At 48.1% G+C, this 14,656-nt stretch overlaps 1 protein-coding gene across 4 annotated transcripts in view; it reads right to left on the bottom strand.

The window, feature by feature from the left end:
• The window catches only part of FBXL6 (F-box and leucine rich repeat protein 6), a 236,357-nt gene that overhangs the window by 92,073 nt on the left and 129,628 nt on the right, over nt 1–14,656 (bottom strand). For all 4 annotated transcript variants that reach the window (XM_063921065.1, XM_063921066.1, XM_063921067.1 and 1 more), the window contains exon 4: nt 36–99. In XM_063921065.1, the coding sequence (XP_063777135.1) occupies nt 36–99 (64 nt within the window). The remainder of the gene's footprint in view (nt 1–35; nt 100–14,656) is intronic.

Raw genomic sequence — 14,656 nt, 5'->3', positions numbered from 1 at the left:
GGGGGCCAGCGTGTGGCAGGTCTGCGCCATGTTACCTGTAGAATGAACGGAACATGATGACTCCAGTGATGCAGGGAAAACACGGATACCTGAGAAAGCCTGAAACACAGAGAGAGAACTTAGAATGATCTGAGGATCCAGGGAGGAGATGATATAAATGTCTGGAAGGATAGACTCTACAGATGGAAGCGTTGGGTGCGTGGTCAGTAGAGACCATGTGTATGGGAAGCAATGTACTGTTAGTGAGATCGGGACGTTACGAGCTGTTACAAGCAGACTGCGCATGCACGAAGGGCAAAGAGTATTCAGCCTAATTATAAAGAGAACTCATTCATTGGTAGTAACATGGCGTTTGTGGGGTGTGGTTGGGAAAACGCAGGCGTCATGGTAGTTTTCGGGGCGTGTATCTGACGTCATCTGCATTCAAAAACATAGCGCCTGGTGCGACTGCGTTCTCAGTGATTTGGGTGTGCTGGGGTCAGTCGCAGCGGACGAAGGCGATCTTTTATTGCGTAAGATTTGCGATTGCTAATCTGCTAATGCTTTCCCAGATTTGTGATTGCATCAGTGGCGTCTTTTATCCGTTCTGGACGCTCTTCACCTGCGATCTGTGAAAGCCGATATCTCAGCCACAATAGCGCTCCGTAGTATAAGATTGTATTTTGTATTTTATGAACAAAAGGGACATTAGGGAAACATGATAGTAACAGGAAAGTCTTGAGTCTATTTTTGAAGGATTCTAGGGGGTCATTCAGACCTGATTGCACGCTAGCTTTTTTTCGCTGCACTGCGATAAGGTCAGAAGTGCGCATGCATATGCTCCGCAATGGGCAAGCGAATCGCTCGGGTACGAAGCGGATCGATGCTGTGCGATGGGTTTTACGAAGAATCCATTCGCACAGCTGATCACAAGGAGATTGACAGGAAGAAGGCGTTTGTGGGCGGCAACTGACCGTTTTCTGGGATTGGTTGGAAAAATGCAGGCGTGTCCAGGTGTTTGCAGGGCGGGTGTCTGACGTCAATTCCGGTCCCGGACAGGCTAAAGTGATCGCAGCGGCTGAGTAAGTCCTGGGCTACTCAGAAACGGCACAAGATCTTTTTGTACCGCTCGGCTGCACGTGCGTATGCTCCGCTTGCACAGCTAAAAAACACTCCCCTACAGGCGGCGACTATCTGATCGCAGCGCTGCAAAAAACTGCTAGCGAGCGATCAGGTCTGACTTAGGCCCCTAGAGCGGGGGATTCTCGCACTGTGCGGGGAAGAGAGTGTTTCATAGAGTCTGTGCCACAAAGGTGAAAGCTCCACACCCAGATGAATTACGGTAGATTCTAGGTACTGCTAAAAGACCTTCATCTACAGATCGCAGTAATGGAGTGGGGCAGTATGGGGTCAGAAGCTGTTTCAGGTACCTAGGGCCCTGGTCATGTAAAGTTTTGAAACTCAGTAAGCCAATCTTGAAGATGATTCGCCATCTTACAGGCAGCTGGTGGAGGGAGTAGAGGATGGGTGTTATGTGGCTAGAACGGGGCTGGTTGGGTAACAGCCTGGCAGCTGTGTTTTGTGCCATCTGCAGGCGGTGTAATCCTTTTGCTGGGAAACCCTGGTAGAGGGCATTACAGTGGTCTAGGCGTGATGATAAAAATGCCTGTATGATGTTAGGCAGATCTTCTGAGGGAAGTCAGTGCTTGATCCTGGCTATGTTCCTCAGATGATAGAACAAGGCTATGACTGTGACTGACACCTGATGTGTAAGTGTCAGAAGCCACCATCCAGGAGAACGCCAATATGTCCTGTGACCTATCATAAAGACCACCTGGCATCACCCACTCCTGGAGCTCAGCTAGACAACTCTTTAGGGTTGTTATTGGGTTATCAGTACCTGGAGCAAAGTACAGGTGCAGGTGTGCATCCTCTGCATAGCAGTGGTAAACTAGGTCATGGCGTCTGATTATGTCACCCCATGGTAGCATGGGTACTGCAAATAGCATGGGGGATAGTATAGAACCCTGTGGGACACATGGCAGCGGCACTGGTGATGGATACACCAGCGGACCTCCCTGCACCATCAGAATGTCTGCTGCCAATCACTTCTCTGTAGCTGCCAAACACTGCCTTCAGCAGGTTCCAGCAACACAGCTCCCAAATCCTACCACCCCCATTCCCAGCACCTGTTCCCTTTTAAAACCACACTGAAACATGACTAGGGGTGTGTTTGTTTCACAGGGCCAGCAAAACAGGAAATCCCAGAGGAACATGCTGGGAGATGTAGTCCTACCGGGTAGTAACTTCTAAAGAAAATAGGATTTTGGTACTTACCAGATAAATCCTTTTCTTTGAATCCACATGGGTCACTGGAGTACTCTTGAGATATGTATGGGGTGTTAGCAGGGATAGGCACATTTAAATAGGTAACCCTCCTCCCCCTCAATACTCCCAAGATGCCTCAGTGTTTTTTACTGAGCCGAACAGGAGCGAAAGAGAGGATGAACAGTGGAGTTACAAAACGAGTTTTATGGTAAGAACTTACCTTTGTTAAAACTCTTTCTGCGAGGTACACTGGGCTCCACAAGGATAGACATAGGGGTGTAGAGTAGGATCTTGATCGGAGGCACCAACAGGCTCAAAAGCTTTGACTGTTCCCAAGATGCATAGCGCCGCCTCCTCTATAACTCCGCCTCCATGCACAGTAGCTCAGTTTTTAGTTAACCAGCCCAAAGCAGTAGCAGAAAAAGAGACAACAGTTAGTAGCCACATACACCACACTCTCACGACAGGAGAAGTGCTAGTGGCTAATGCCATACCAACCCAAAGAAGCTAAGTGCGTCAGGGTGGGCGCCTTGTCGAGCCCAGTGTACCTCGCAGAAAGAGTTTTAACAAAGGTAAATTCTTATCATAAAACTCGTTTTCTGCTGCGGGGTACACTGGGCTCCACAAGGATAGACATAGGGGATGTCCTAAAGCAGTTCCTTATGGGAGGGGACGCACTGTAGCGGGCACAAGAACCCGGCGTCCCAAGGAAGCATCCTGGGAAGCGGCAGTATCGAAGGCATAGAACCTTATGAACGTGTTCACTGAGGACCACGTAGCCGCCTTGCACAATTGTTCAAGGGTGGCACCACGGCGGGCCGCCCAAGAAGGTCCAACAGACCGAGTAGAATGGGCCGTAATGTGAGCAGGAGCTGACAGACCAGCCCTCACATAAGCATGTGCAATCACCATTCTAATCCATCTGGCCAAAGTCTGCTTGTGAGCAGGCCAGCCCCGTTTGTAAAACCCAAACAGAATAAAGAGAGAATAAGATTTCCTAACAGAAGCAGTTCTCTTCACATAGATACGGAGAGCCCGTACCACATCCAAAGACCGCTCTTTGGGAGACAGATCAGGAGAGACAAAGGCCGGTACCACAATCTCCTGATTAAGGTGGAACGAAGAAACCACCTTAGGCAAATAACCGGGATGAGTCCTAAGAACTGCCCGGTCACGGTGAAATATCAGACATGGGGAACTACAAGACAAGGCACCCAAATCCGACACTCTTCTAGCTGAGGCAATAGCCAGCAGAAACACCACCTTAAGGGAAAGCCACTTAAGATCAGTTGAACCAAGAGGTTCAAATGGAAACTCTTGTAACGCCTCCAAAACCACCGACAAGTCCCAAGGAGCCACAGGCGGGACATAGGGAGGTTGGATACGCAACACACCCTGAGTAAAGGTTTGCACATCAGGTAAGGTCGCAATCTTTCTCTGAAACCACACCGACAAGGCAGATATTTGAACCTTGAGGGAGGCCAGACGCAGGCCTAAGTCCAGGCCCTGCTGAAGAAAAGCCAACAACTTGGCTGTACTAAACTTGGAAGCGTCATAATTGTTAGATGCGCACCAAACAAAGTAAGAATGCCAGACCCTATGGTAAATCCGAGCAGAAGCCGGTTTCCGGGCCCGCAAAATAGTTTGAATGACCGCCTCAGAAAACCCTATAGCCCTCAAGACGGAAGCTTCAAGAGCCACGCCGTCAAAGACAGCCGGGTTAGGTCCTGGTAGACACAGGGGCCCTGAACGAGGAGGTCTGGGCGTTGTGGAAGTAAGATTGGACGCTCTGACGATAGGCCCTGCAGGTCTTAGAACCAGTGCCGTCTTGGCCACGCTGGAGCTATGAGAAGCAGGATTCCTCTTTCTTGCTTGAACTTTTGAATTACCCTGGGCAGGAGTGACACCGGAGGGAACACGTACGGCAGCCGAAACCTCCACGGCACCGCCAGCGCATTCACGAATGCTGCTTGAGGATCCTTGTCCTTGCTCCGAAGACCGGAACCTTGTGATTGTGTCGAGACGCCATCAGGTCTACGTCTGGAAGGCCCCACTTTTCCACTAGGAGTTGAAACACTTCTGGATGGAGGCCCCACTCTCCAGCGTGTACGTCCTGATGACTGAGAAAGTCCGCTTCCCAATTCAGGACTCCCAGAATGAATATTGCGGTAGATGGCGTTCCGCCCATTGCAGAATCCGTGAGACTTCCTTCATTGCCAAAACGGCTTCGAGTGTCGCCTTGATGATTTATGTAAGCCACAGTGGTGGCGTTGTCCGACTGTACTTGAACAGGACGGTTCTGAATTAAAAGCTGGGCCAGGTTCAATGAATTGAAGACCGCCTGCAATTCCAGAATGTTGATCGAGAGGAGAGATTCCTCCTTGGTCCACCGACCCTGAAGGGAGTGTTGCTCCAACACCGCACCCCAACCTCTTAGACTGGCATCCGTCGTCAACAGAACCCAGTCGGATATCCAGAAGTGACGGCCCCTGCACAATTGTTGGTCCTAGAGCCACCAGAGCAGCGACAGACGGACCTCCGGAGTCAATGAGATCATTTGAGACCTGATCCGGTGAGGCAGGCCGTCCCACTTGGCTAGAATCAGCCTCTGGAGGGGGCGAGAATGGAATTGAGCATACTCCACCATGTCGAATGCTGACACCATGAGGCCCAGCACCTGCATTGCCGAATGTATCGACACTTGCGGATGAGATAGGAAGCAATGAATCCTGTCCTGAAGTTTCAGGACTTTCTCCTGACACAAGAACAACCTCTGGTTGTGAGTGTCCAACAGTGCTCCCAGGTGCACCATGCTCTGAGCAGGGACCAGGGAGGATTTCTTCCAGTTGATGAGCCACCCGTGGGTTTGTAGAAACCGAACCGTCATATCCAGATGACGCAGGAGAAGATCTGGAGAATTTGCCAGGATTAACAAGTCGTCCAGATACGGCAGTATCCTGACCCCTTGACGGCGGAGTACCACCGTCATCACCGCCATAACTTTGGTGAAGACTTGCGGAGCCGTTGTTAAACCAAAAGGTAACGCCCAAAACTGGTAATGGATGTTGCCAATAGCAAACCTCAGGTATTGTTGATGTGACACTGCTATAGGAATATGCAGGTAAGCATCCTGTATGTCCAGGGAGACCATGTAGTCCCCAGGTTCCAAGGCCAGAACTATAGAGCGAAGGGTTTCCATACGGAACTTGGAAACCTTCACAAACCTGTTCAGTGCCTTTAGGTTGAGAATGGGCCGGGAAAACCCATTCGGTTTCGGGACTAGAAACAGCGGAGAATAGTACCCCCGGCCCCTCTGAGCAAGAGGCACCTGTACTACGACTTCTGTATCCAGGAGGGTCTGTACCACCGAATGCAGAGTGTTTGCCTTTGTCTGGTCCGATGGGATGTCTGTCTGGCAAAATCGATGAGGGGTTCAGTTTTTGAAGGCTATGGCGTAACCTCGAGATGACTTCCCGTACCCAGGCATCTGAAGTGGTCTTCAACCATTCCTGGGTATACTCTAGAAGCCGGCCCCCCACCCTGGGATCCCCCAGGGGGAGGCCCGCCACGTCATGTGGCAGGTTTATCGGTCTTGGCAGCTGACTGACGGGAAGCCCAGGCTCTTTTGGGCTTCGGCTTACCAGGTTTGGAAGAGTGGGCCTGCTTATGGTACGCCTGACCTTTTGCTTTACCTGAAGGACAAAAGGGGCGAAAGGACGTACCTTTAGCCTTCGACACAGAAGGAGCAGTATTAGGTAGACAGGCAGTTTTGGCAGTAGCCAAGTCAGCCACTATCTTATTTAAGTCCTCCCCAAACAGAACATCTCCCTTGAAAGGGAGTACCTCCAGGGTTTTTCTATAGACCAGAATCTCAGCCACAATATCCGGCGAGCCAAAACTGACGTAGTAGAGGCCTTGGCTGCTAGGATACCGGCATCAGAAGCCGCCTCTTTAATATATCGAGAAGCTGTGACAATATATGACAAGCATTGTCTAGCATGGTCAGAGGAGATTTCAGCTTCTAACTCCAAGGCCCATGCTTCAATGGCCTCTGCCGCCCATGTAGCTGCAATAGTGGGCCTTTGTGCAGCACCCGTGAGGGTGTAAATCGCTTTTAGACAACCCTCCACACGTTTATCCGTAGGCTCTTTCAGAGACGTGACGGTAGTGACAGGTAGAGCTGAGGAAACCACCATCCTAGCCACATGCGAGTCCACTGAACGAGATGTTTTCCAATTCTTAGACAGCTCTGGCGCGAGGGGATAGCGAACCAGCATCTTCTTTTGAGGCACAAACTTCGTACCCGGGTTTTCCCAGGGTTCCTGACGTATATCCACTAGGTGATCAGAGTGAGGTAAAACTTGTTTAACCACCTGCAAAACTCTAAAAGCTATGTGTGCAAATGCTAGGAGTTTAGGAAATAAAATCCCAGAACTAACTGCAATAATGACAAGGGATGATCTAGACATTGTGGCAATTACAGAATCATGGTACAATGAAAATCATGACTGGGACATAGTTATACCGGGATATACTTTATTTAGGAAGGACAGAATTGGAAAAATCGGAGGAGGGGTAGCAATGTATGTAAAAAATGCCATAAATACTACATTAATACAAAGTATTGAAGAAAAAACTGAGGCCCTTTGGGTGACCATAGAAACAGGGGAAAAGTTGATTATTCGTATTGGCGTGATATACAGGCCACCAGGTCAGGAAGAGGAACTTGACAAGAACCTATTGCAGGACATAACTAAAATGGCATTAAAAGGAGAGGTAATAATCATGGGAGACTTTAATCTTCCTGATGTAAACTGGGAGGTGTCTGTTGCTAGTTCCACTAGAAGTAGGAACATTTTAAATTCCCTTCAGGGAGCATCCCTCCACCAGTTGGTGAGGGAGCCCACTCGGAAAGACGCAATATTAGACTTAATACTTACAAATGGAGACAGATTATCGGACTTAAAAGTGGGTGAAAACCTGGGATCCAGTGATCATCAAGCAGTATGGTTCAGCATTAAGACAGAGACTGACTTGTCCCATACAAAAACAAAGGTGTTGGATTTTAGGAAGGCTGATTTTGTAGGGATGGGAAAATGTGTAAGTGATTCTTTGGCAGAGTGGAGGAACTTGGAAACAGTGCAGGAGAGGTGGGAAACATTCAAATGTGCAATATTGAAGGCAACAGACCCAGTGTATCAAAACTGTTAGGAAAAACACAAGGAAAAGGAAGCCAGTGTGGTTTGCAAAAGAAGTAGCAAATATTGTGAGAGCAAAAAAGATGGCTTTTAGGAAATATAAGCAGACACAAAATAATGAAGACAAAAAGATATATCTTGTTAGACAGAAGGAGACAAAGAAGGTAATCAGATATGCAAAGGCACAAGCTGAGGAGAAAATGGCCCAGTCAGTGGGTAAAGGAGGCAAAACTTTTTTTTAGGTATATAAGCGAAGAGAGAAAAACAAAAGGCGGAATTATAAAACTAAAGACGGACACTGGGAGTCTTGTTGAAGGAGACAATTTAATAGCAGATCATCTTAATGATTATTTTTGCTCAGTATTTACTACTGAAAGAGAGGGGAAGGGGCCACAGTTAAGTTGCAGGGATATTCAGGAAAATGAAACAAGTACATTTACAGAGGAGAAGGTCCTAACAGAACTCTCAAAGCTGAAAGTGGACAAATCTATGGGGCCAGATGGGATACATCCAAGGATACTAAAAGAACTTAAAGAGGTGCTGGTAGCACCATTGACAGAATTATTCAACCAGTCATTAGCTACAGGAGAAATTCCAGGGGACTGGAAAAGAGCAAACGTAGTCCCACTGCACAAAAGTGGAAGCAAGGAAGAGGCAAACAACCACAGACCAGTGAGTCTTACATCAGTAGTAGGGAAATTGATGGAAACACTCTTAAAAGAAAGAGTTGTAGATTATCTCAAATCCGGCAATTTACTGGATCCCAAACAGCATGGATTCACTGGGGGGAGATCATGTCAAACAAATCTTATTGACTTTTTTGATTGTGTGACTAAAGTGATGGATAAAGGTGGAGCCATGGATATAGCTTATCTAGACTTTAGTAAGGCTTTTGACACAGTTCCACATCGCAGACTGCTAAATAAACTTGAAAGTTTGGGATTGGATATTAGGATTATTGAATGGATAAGATCTTGGTTGAAGGATAGAAAACAGAGAGTTGTGGTAAATGGAGTGCATTCACAGGAGGGAAATGTTACCAGTGGAGTACCCCAGGGATCTGTACTTGGACCAGTGCTTTTTAATATCTTTATTGGTGACATTGCAAATGGCATTAAAGGGAAAGTATGCCTTTTTGCAGATGACACAAAGGTATGCAACAGGGTAGACACACCAGGTGGGGTAAAACAAATGATTGAGGATCTAGGTAGACTAGAGGAATGGTCAAGAGTCTGGCAATTACAGTTTAATGCCAAAAAATGCAAAATCATGCACTTGGGTCTCAAAAATCCTAAAGCTAAATACAGTATTAATGGCACTATACTGGAAACTACTGAGGAGGAAAGGGATCTAGGAGTCACTATTTCAGATGACTTAAAAGCAGGTAAGCAATGTAACAAGGCAATGAGGAAGGCTAGTCAGATGCTTGGCTGCATTGGGAGAGGAATCAGCAGCAGAAAAAAAGAAGTAATAATGCCACTGTATAGGTCATTGGTACGGCCTCATCTAGAATACTGTATTCAGTTCTGGAGGCCATATCTTCAAAAGGATATTAATACATTAGAAACTGTACAAAGGAGGGCAACTAAAATGGTGCATGGCCTACATCACAAAACATACCCAGAAAGACTAAGAAATCTCAATATGTATAGTTTGGAACAGAGAAGGGAAAGGGGGGACATGATAGAAACTTTCAAATATATGAAGGGTTTTAACAAAGTCCAGGAGGGAAACATTCTCCAAATGAAGAGAAGCAATAGGACACAAGGACATGCACTGAGACTGGAGGGGGGGAGGTTCAGGGGAAATTTGCGGAAAAATTATTTCACAGAAAGGGTAGTGGACAAGTGGAATAGCCTCCCATCAGAGGTGGTAGAGGCTAAGACAGTAGAGCAATTTAAACATGCATGGGATAGACATAAGGATATCCTTACAAAGAAATAAGGATCAAATAAGGTTAGTGATAAAAAATAATATAAAAAAAAAAAAAAAAAAAGGGGCAGACTAGATGGGCCAAGTGGTTCTTATCTGCCGACAAATTCTATGTTTCTATGTTTCTATGTCTCTATCTGGTTTCTTAGGAGGGACGGATGGCTCGGGATTATCCATAATCTGCAGAATTAATTTAATAGCCTCCAAAAGGTCAGGAACATCCACATGTGAACCACCCTCCCCATCAGCCGTATCTGAGTCAGAACCTGTGGAGTCAGTGTAAATGCCGTCCTCATCAGACGAGGTGTAAGTGACAACAGTGGATTGTGAGGAGACGAGCGCTCGCTTAGAGGACCTCTTGGACTTAGGCGAGCGTTGGTCAGACTTTTTAGTAGTCAAGGACTGGTTCAACTTCTTTAATTGAGCAGATAAATCGTCCGCCCACGGCGGGTTAGCTGCAGGGACCACATACGGTTGTACCGGCATTGGGGGTCCCATAGGGGGTGTTAGTTTATGAACTAGCGTATGCAGAAGCGTGGAAAAAGTGGCCCACGGTGGGTCAGTATGTGCCTCCGTTGCCACAGTCCCACTGGGGGGCAAGGAGCCCCCAGAACCAGAGCCCACAGCTGCTATATTCTCCTCATATGTGCCTGTGGCTTCAGCAACACCGGCAGTGTGTTCCGCCCCAGAACCGTTACCCTCAGAAGCAGACATGATATAACTTGCAGTATGACGTAACACAGTACAATTATCAGCAGCACTATATCCCTAAACCCAAACCCCTGCGCAGTGTAGTCAGCACCAGCAGAGATAAAGGAGAGATATGGTGACTAAATCACAGAGAGAAATACGTAATACAGTATATCTTTGTGAAAATCCTATATTAGATAACACCTGACGCGCCAAGCCCCCTCAGATTATAGAATATAGGGATAGCAGGTTGAGTGAAAGACACGAGATGGACAACACTCAGCTATCAATGCACACACAAATAGTCACAGTCTGTACAATGCAGAGGTTATTACTAACAATAATACTGCACTGGACTAGCTTACACAGCTATATAACAATAGATATAACACTGCACAGTAAGAACTGGATGTATATCACAGGGTAATTGTACTATAAAACCCTGACTAAGTGCACTCTTTCTTACTAACACTGACTAAAAAGGCAGGTAGAATACTTAAGTGTCATGTAAAGGCACAGCGCTGACAACCAGGCGGCATTACATAGGAGGATTTGCCCAAGCAGTCCCAGGAACAGTGAGCTGAGGAGTAATGGCGCCGCAGACACTGACAGGGAGTGAGGGAGAGACAGATATGCAGCTCAAGGGCGGGAACACTTGCTGGAAATGGCGCCCTGGGGCTGGGGGAGGGACTTAAGGTCTAAGCCTTATCCCCCTGCTGGCAAAACCACCGGGTATTGTGGGCTACAATTAAAATGGTTTAGAGAGAAAACCTGACCTGCGCCCATGCCCTGGTGATCTAGTGGGATCGCCTGTACTGCCACAGTGTCCACCGCCAGCGCGCGCGGCCCGCCTCCCATTGACCGTGCCGGATCGCGAGCGGGACCCACTTACCACCTCCCGAAGCGTGGCCACGCGATCCTGGAGAGCCCCAGCCGTGTGTGTCTAACATGAAGAAAACCGGAGCCTCTGTAGGTACCCGGCAACCAGGGCTCGGGAGTGTACAGCGCCGCTGGGGAGAGCTGGAGCTGCAGCAGTGAATGTCACAAGACATTTACCACCACTGCTGCCCTTGAAGTAAAAAGCTTTTCTCAGGGCTGCCTGGAGCAGCCCCTCTGTTATGTGCCTGCTTACTGCAGCACCAACTTACAAACTGAGCTCCTGTGCTGGGAGGCGGGATGGTATAGGAGGCGGCGCTGTGCATTCTGGGAACAGTCAAGCTTTGAGTCTGTTGGTGCCTCGGATCAAGATCCTACTCTACACCCCATTGTCCAGACTTGTGGAGCCCAGTGTACCCCACAGCAGAAAACTTGTTTAACCACCTTCTGACGCTTGAACCTATCTGGTTTCTTAGCAGGGACGGATGGCTCGGGATCATCCGTAATCTGTAGAATTAACTTAATAGCATCCAAAAGATCAGGAACATCCACATGTGAACTACCCTCCCCATCAGCCGTATCTGAGTCAGAACCTGAGGGGTCAGTGTAAGTGCCATCTTCATCAGACGAGGTGTCAGTGACAGCAGTGGATTGCGAGGAGATAAGAGCTCGCTTAGAGGACCCCTTGGTCTTAGGCGAGCGAGGGTCAGACTTTTTAGTAGTCAAAGACTGGTTCAATTTCTTCAATTGAGCAGATAAGTTATCTGCCCACAGCGGGTTAGCCGCGGGGACCACATACGGTTGAACCGGCATAGGAGGTCCCATAGAGGGTGTTAGTTAAGTAACTAGCGTATTTAGAAGCGTGGAGAAAGTAGCCCACAGTGGATCATTATTTGCCTCCGTTGCCACAGTCCCACTGGGGAACAAGGAGCCCCCAGAACCAGAGCCCACAACTGCTATATTCTCCTCATAGGGGTCTGTGGCTTCAGCAACACCGGCAGTGTGTTCAGCCCCAGAACCGTTACCCTCAGAAGCAGACATGATATAACTTGCAGTATCAGGTAACACAGTACAATTATCAGCAGCACAATATCCCTAAACCCAAACCCCTGCGCAGTGTAGTCAGCACCAGCAGAGATACAGGAGAGATATGGTGACTAAATCACAGAGAAAAATACATATTAAAGTATATCCTATATAATTATAAAACCTGACGCACCAAGCCCCCTCAGGTTATGGAATATAGGGATAGCAAATTGAGTGAGAGACACGAAATGGACACCACTCAGCCAGCTAATGCACACACAGAAAGTCACAGTTTGTACAATGCAGAGGTTATTACAGACAATAATACTGCACTGGACTAGCTTACACAGCTATATAACAATAGATATAACACTACACAGTAAGAACTGGATGTATATCACAGGGTAATTGTACTATAAGCCCCTGACTAAGTGCACTCTCTCTTACTAACACTGACTAAAAAGGCAGGTAGAATACGTAAGTGCCATGTAAAGTCACAGCGCTGACAACCAGGCGGCTTTATACAGGAGGATTTGCCCAAGCAGTCCCAGGAACAGTGAGCTGAGGAATAATGGCGCCGCAGACACTGCCAGGGAGTGAGGGAGAGACAGATATGCAGCTCAAGGGCGGGAACATTTACTGGAAATGGCTCCCTGGGGCTGGGGGAGGGGCTTATCCCCTCTGCTGGCAAAACCACCTGGTACTGCGGGTTACATATAAAAAGGTTTAAAGAGAAAACCTGACCTGCACCCATGCCCTGGTGATCTAGTGGGATCGCCTGTACTGCCACAGTGTCCACCGACAGTATGCGCGGCTAGCCTCCCACCGGCCGCGCTGGATCGCGACACAACACGGGTCCCGCGAGCGGGACCCACTCACCACCTCCCGAAGCGCGGCCACGCGATCCCGGAGAGCCCCCGTTGTGTGTGCCTGACTCAGAAGAAAACCGGAGCCTCCGCTGTAGTTACCCAGCAACCAGGGCTCGGGAGTGTACAGCGCCGCTGGGGAGAGACGGAGCTGCAGCAGTGAATGTCACTAGACATGTACACACAGCTGCTGCCCTTGAAGTCTTCACTTTTCTTCTAAAAAAGCTCTTCTTAGGGCTGCCTGGAGCAGCCCCTCTGTTATGTGCCTGCTATCTGCAGCAACAACTACAAAACTGAGCTCCTGTGCTGGGAGGCGGGGTTATAGAGGAGGCGGCGCTATGCATCTTGGGAACAGTCAAAGCTTTTGAGCCTGTTGGTGCCTCGGATCAAGATCATACTCTACACCCCTATGTCTATCCTTGTGGAGCCCAGTGTACCCCGCAGCAGAAACAACGTTTATAAGATAACGATCAACTAGATAGTTGACAAGACAATAGATAACAATCACCTTAACATTCAAACAAGTAGGAGATAATGTGTTATCATAAGATATACTGAACTTACCACAAGACAGGTAAAACTGCTCTGGGTGGGCGTCCACTGCCCCCTGTGAATTCAAAGAAAAGGATTTATCTGGTAAGTACTAAAATCCTATTTTCTTTTTCATCCACTAGGGGTCACTGGATTACTCTTGGGACGTACCAAAGCTTCCCCCGTGGGCGGAAGAGCTGTTTGGCACCTGTAACACTAGGCGGCCAAAACTAGATGCTGATGCCGCAAACGTATCAAACTTGTAAAAGCGCAGAAACGTGTGCACTGATGACCATGTAGCCGCACGGCAAAGTTGCGTTGTGGAAGCCCCACGACCTGCTGCCCATGACGTTCCCACGGAACGCGTGGAATGTGCTGAAATAGATGCAGGCGGTTGTAGACTAGCATGAAGGTAAGCCTGACGAATGGTCTGCTAAATCCATCTAGCCAACGCCTGTTTGGAAGCTGGCCACCCCATCTTGACTACTTTATGGAGAACAATGTATTTGTTTTACGTACTGTTGATGTTCGGGCTACATAAATGCGAACCAAATCCAAAGTAGCTGCACCTTCTGACAACACAGGAACTACGATTGGTTGATTGATGTGAAAAGAATAAACTACCTTTGGTAGACAAGCGGTATTCGCCCGAAGTTCTGCTTTTCCAGTCGCACCAGAGAGGGGGGACATCAGCCGGCTGCACCCCAAGGTAAATACACCTTTAATTTAAATATTCTGTACTACCTCTGTTAGTATTAGTTAATATTCTATTAGTCCACCTCTGGACTAACATCTGGAACACTTCTGAATGTAAAGCCCATTCTCCTGCAGAAAATCCTGACGACTGATATAATCTGCTTCCCAGTTGTCCACTCCTGGAATGAACACTGCCGATAACATCACTTGGTGATGCTCGGCTCAATTCAGGATTCAAGCTACTTCTCGCATGGCCATGTGACTTCGAGTCCCTCCTTGTTTGTTGACGTATGTGACTGCCATCTCCTTGTTCAACTGAACCTGAACAGTCTGAGAAGTCGGCCTCCCACCCTTGGATCCCCCCGGGGGAGGCCCGCCCCGTCATGCAGCAGGCTTCTCTGTTTTGGAAGCAGGCTGACGGGCGGCCCAAGCACGTTTAGGTTTGGGCTTAGTGGATTTGAAAGTGCGAGCCTGTTTCGGGTACGCCTGACCCTTTGCTTTACCTGGAGGTCGAATGGAACGAAAGGAAGTACT

The sequence above is a fragment of the Pseudophryne corroboree genome, chromosome 5 (assembly GCF_028390025.1).
Source record: "Pseudophryne corroboree isolate aPseCor3 chromosome 5, aPseCor3.hap2, whole genome shotgun sequence".
In the NCBI taxonomy this organism is placed as follows: domain Eukaryota; kingdom Metazoa; phylum Chordata; class Amphibia; order Anura; family Myobatrachidae; genus Pseudophryne; species Pseudophryne corroboree.
The sequence above is the reverse complement of the archived record's forward strand: the minus strand, read 5'-3'. Positions and strand labels throughout refer to the sequence as shown.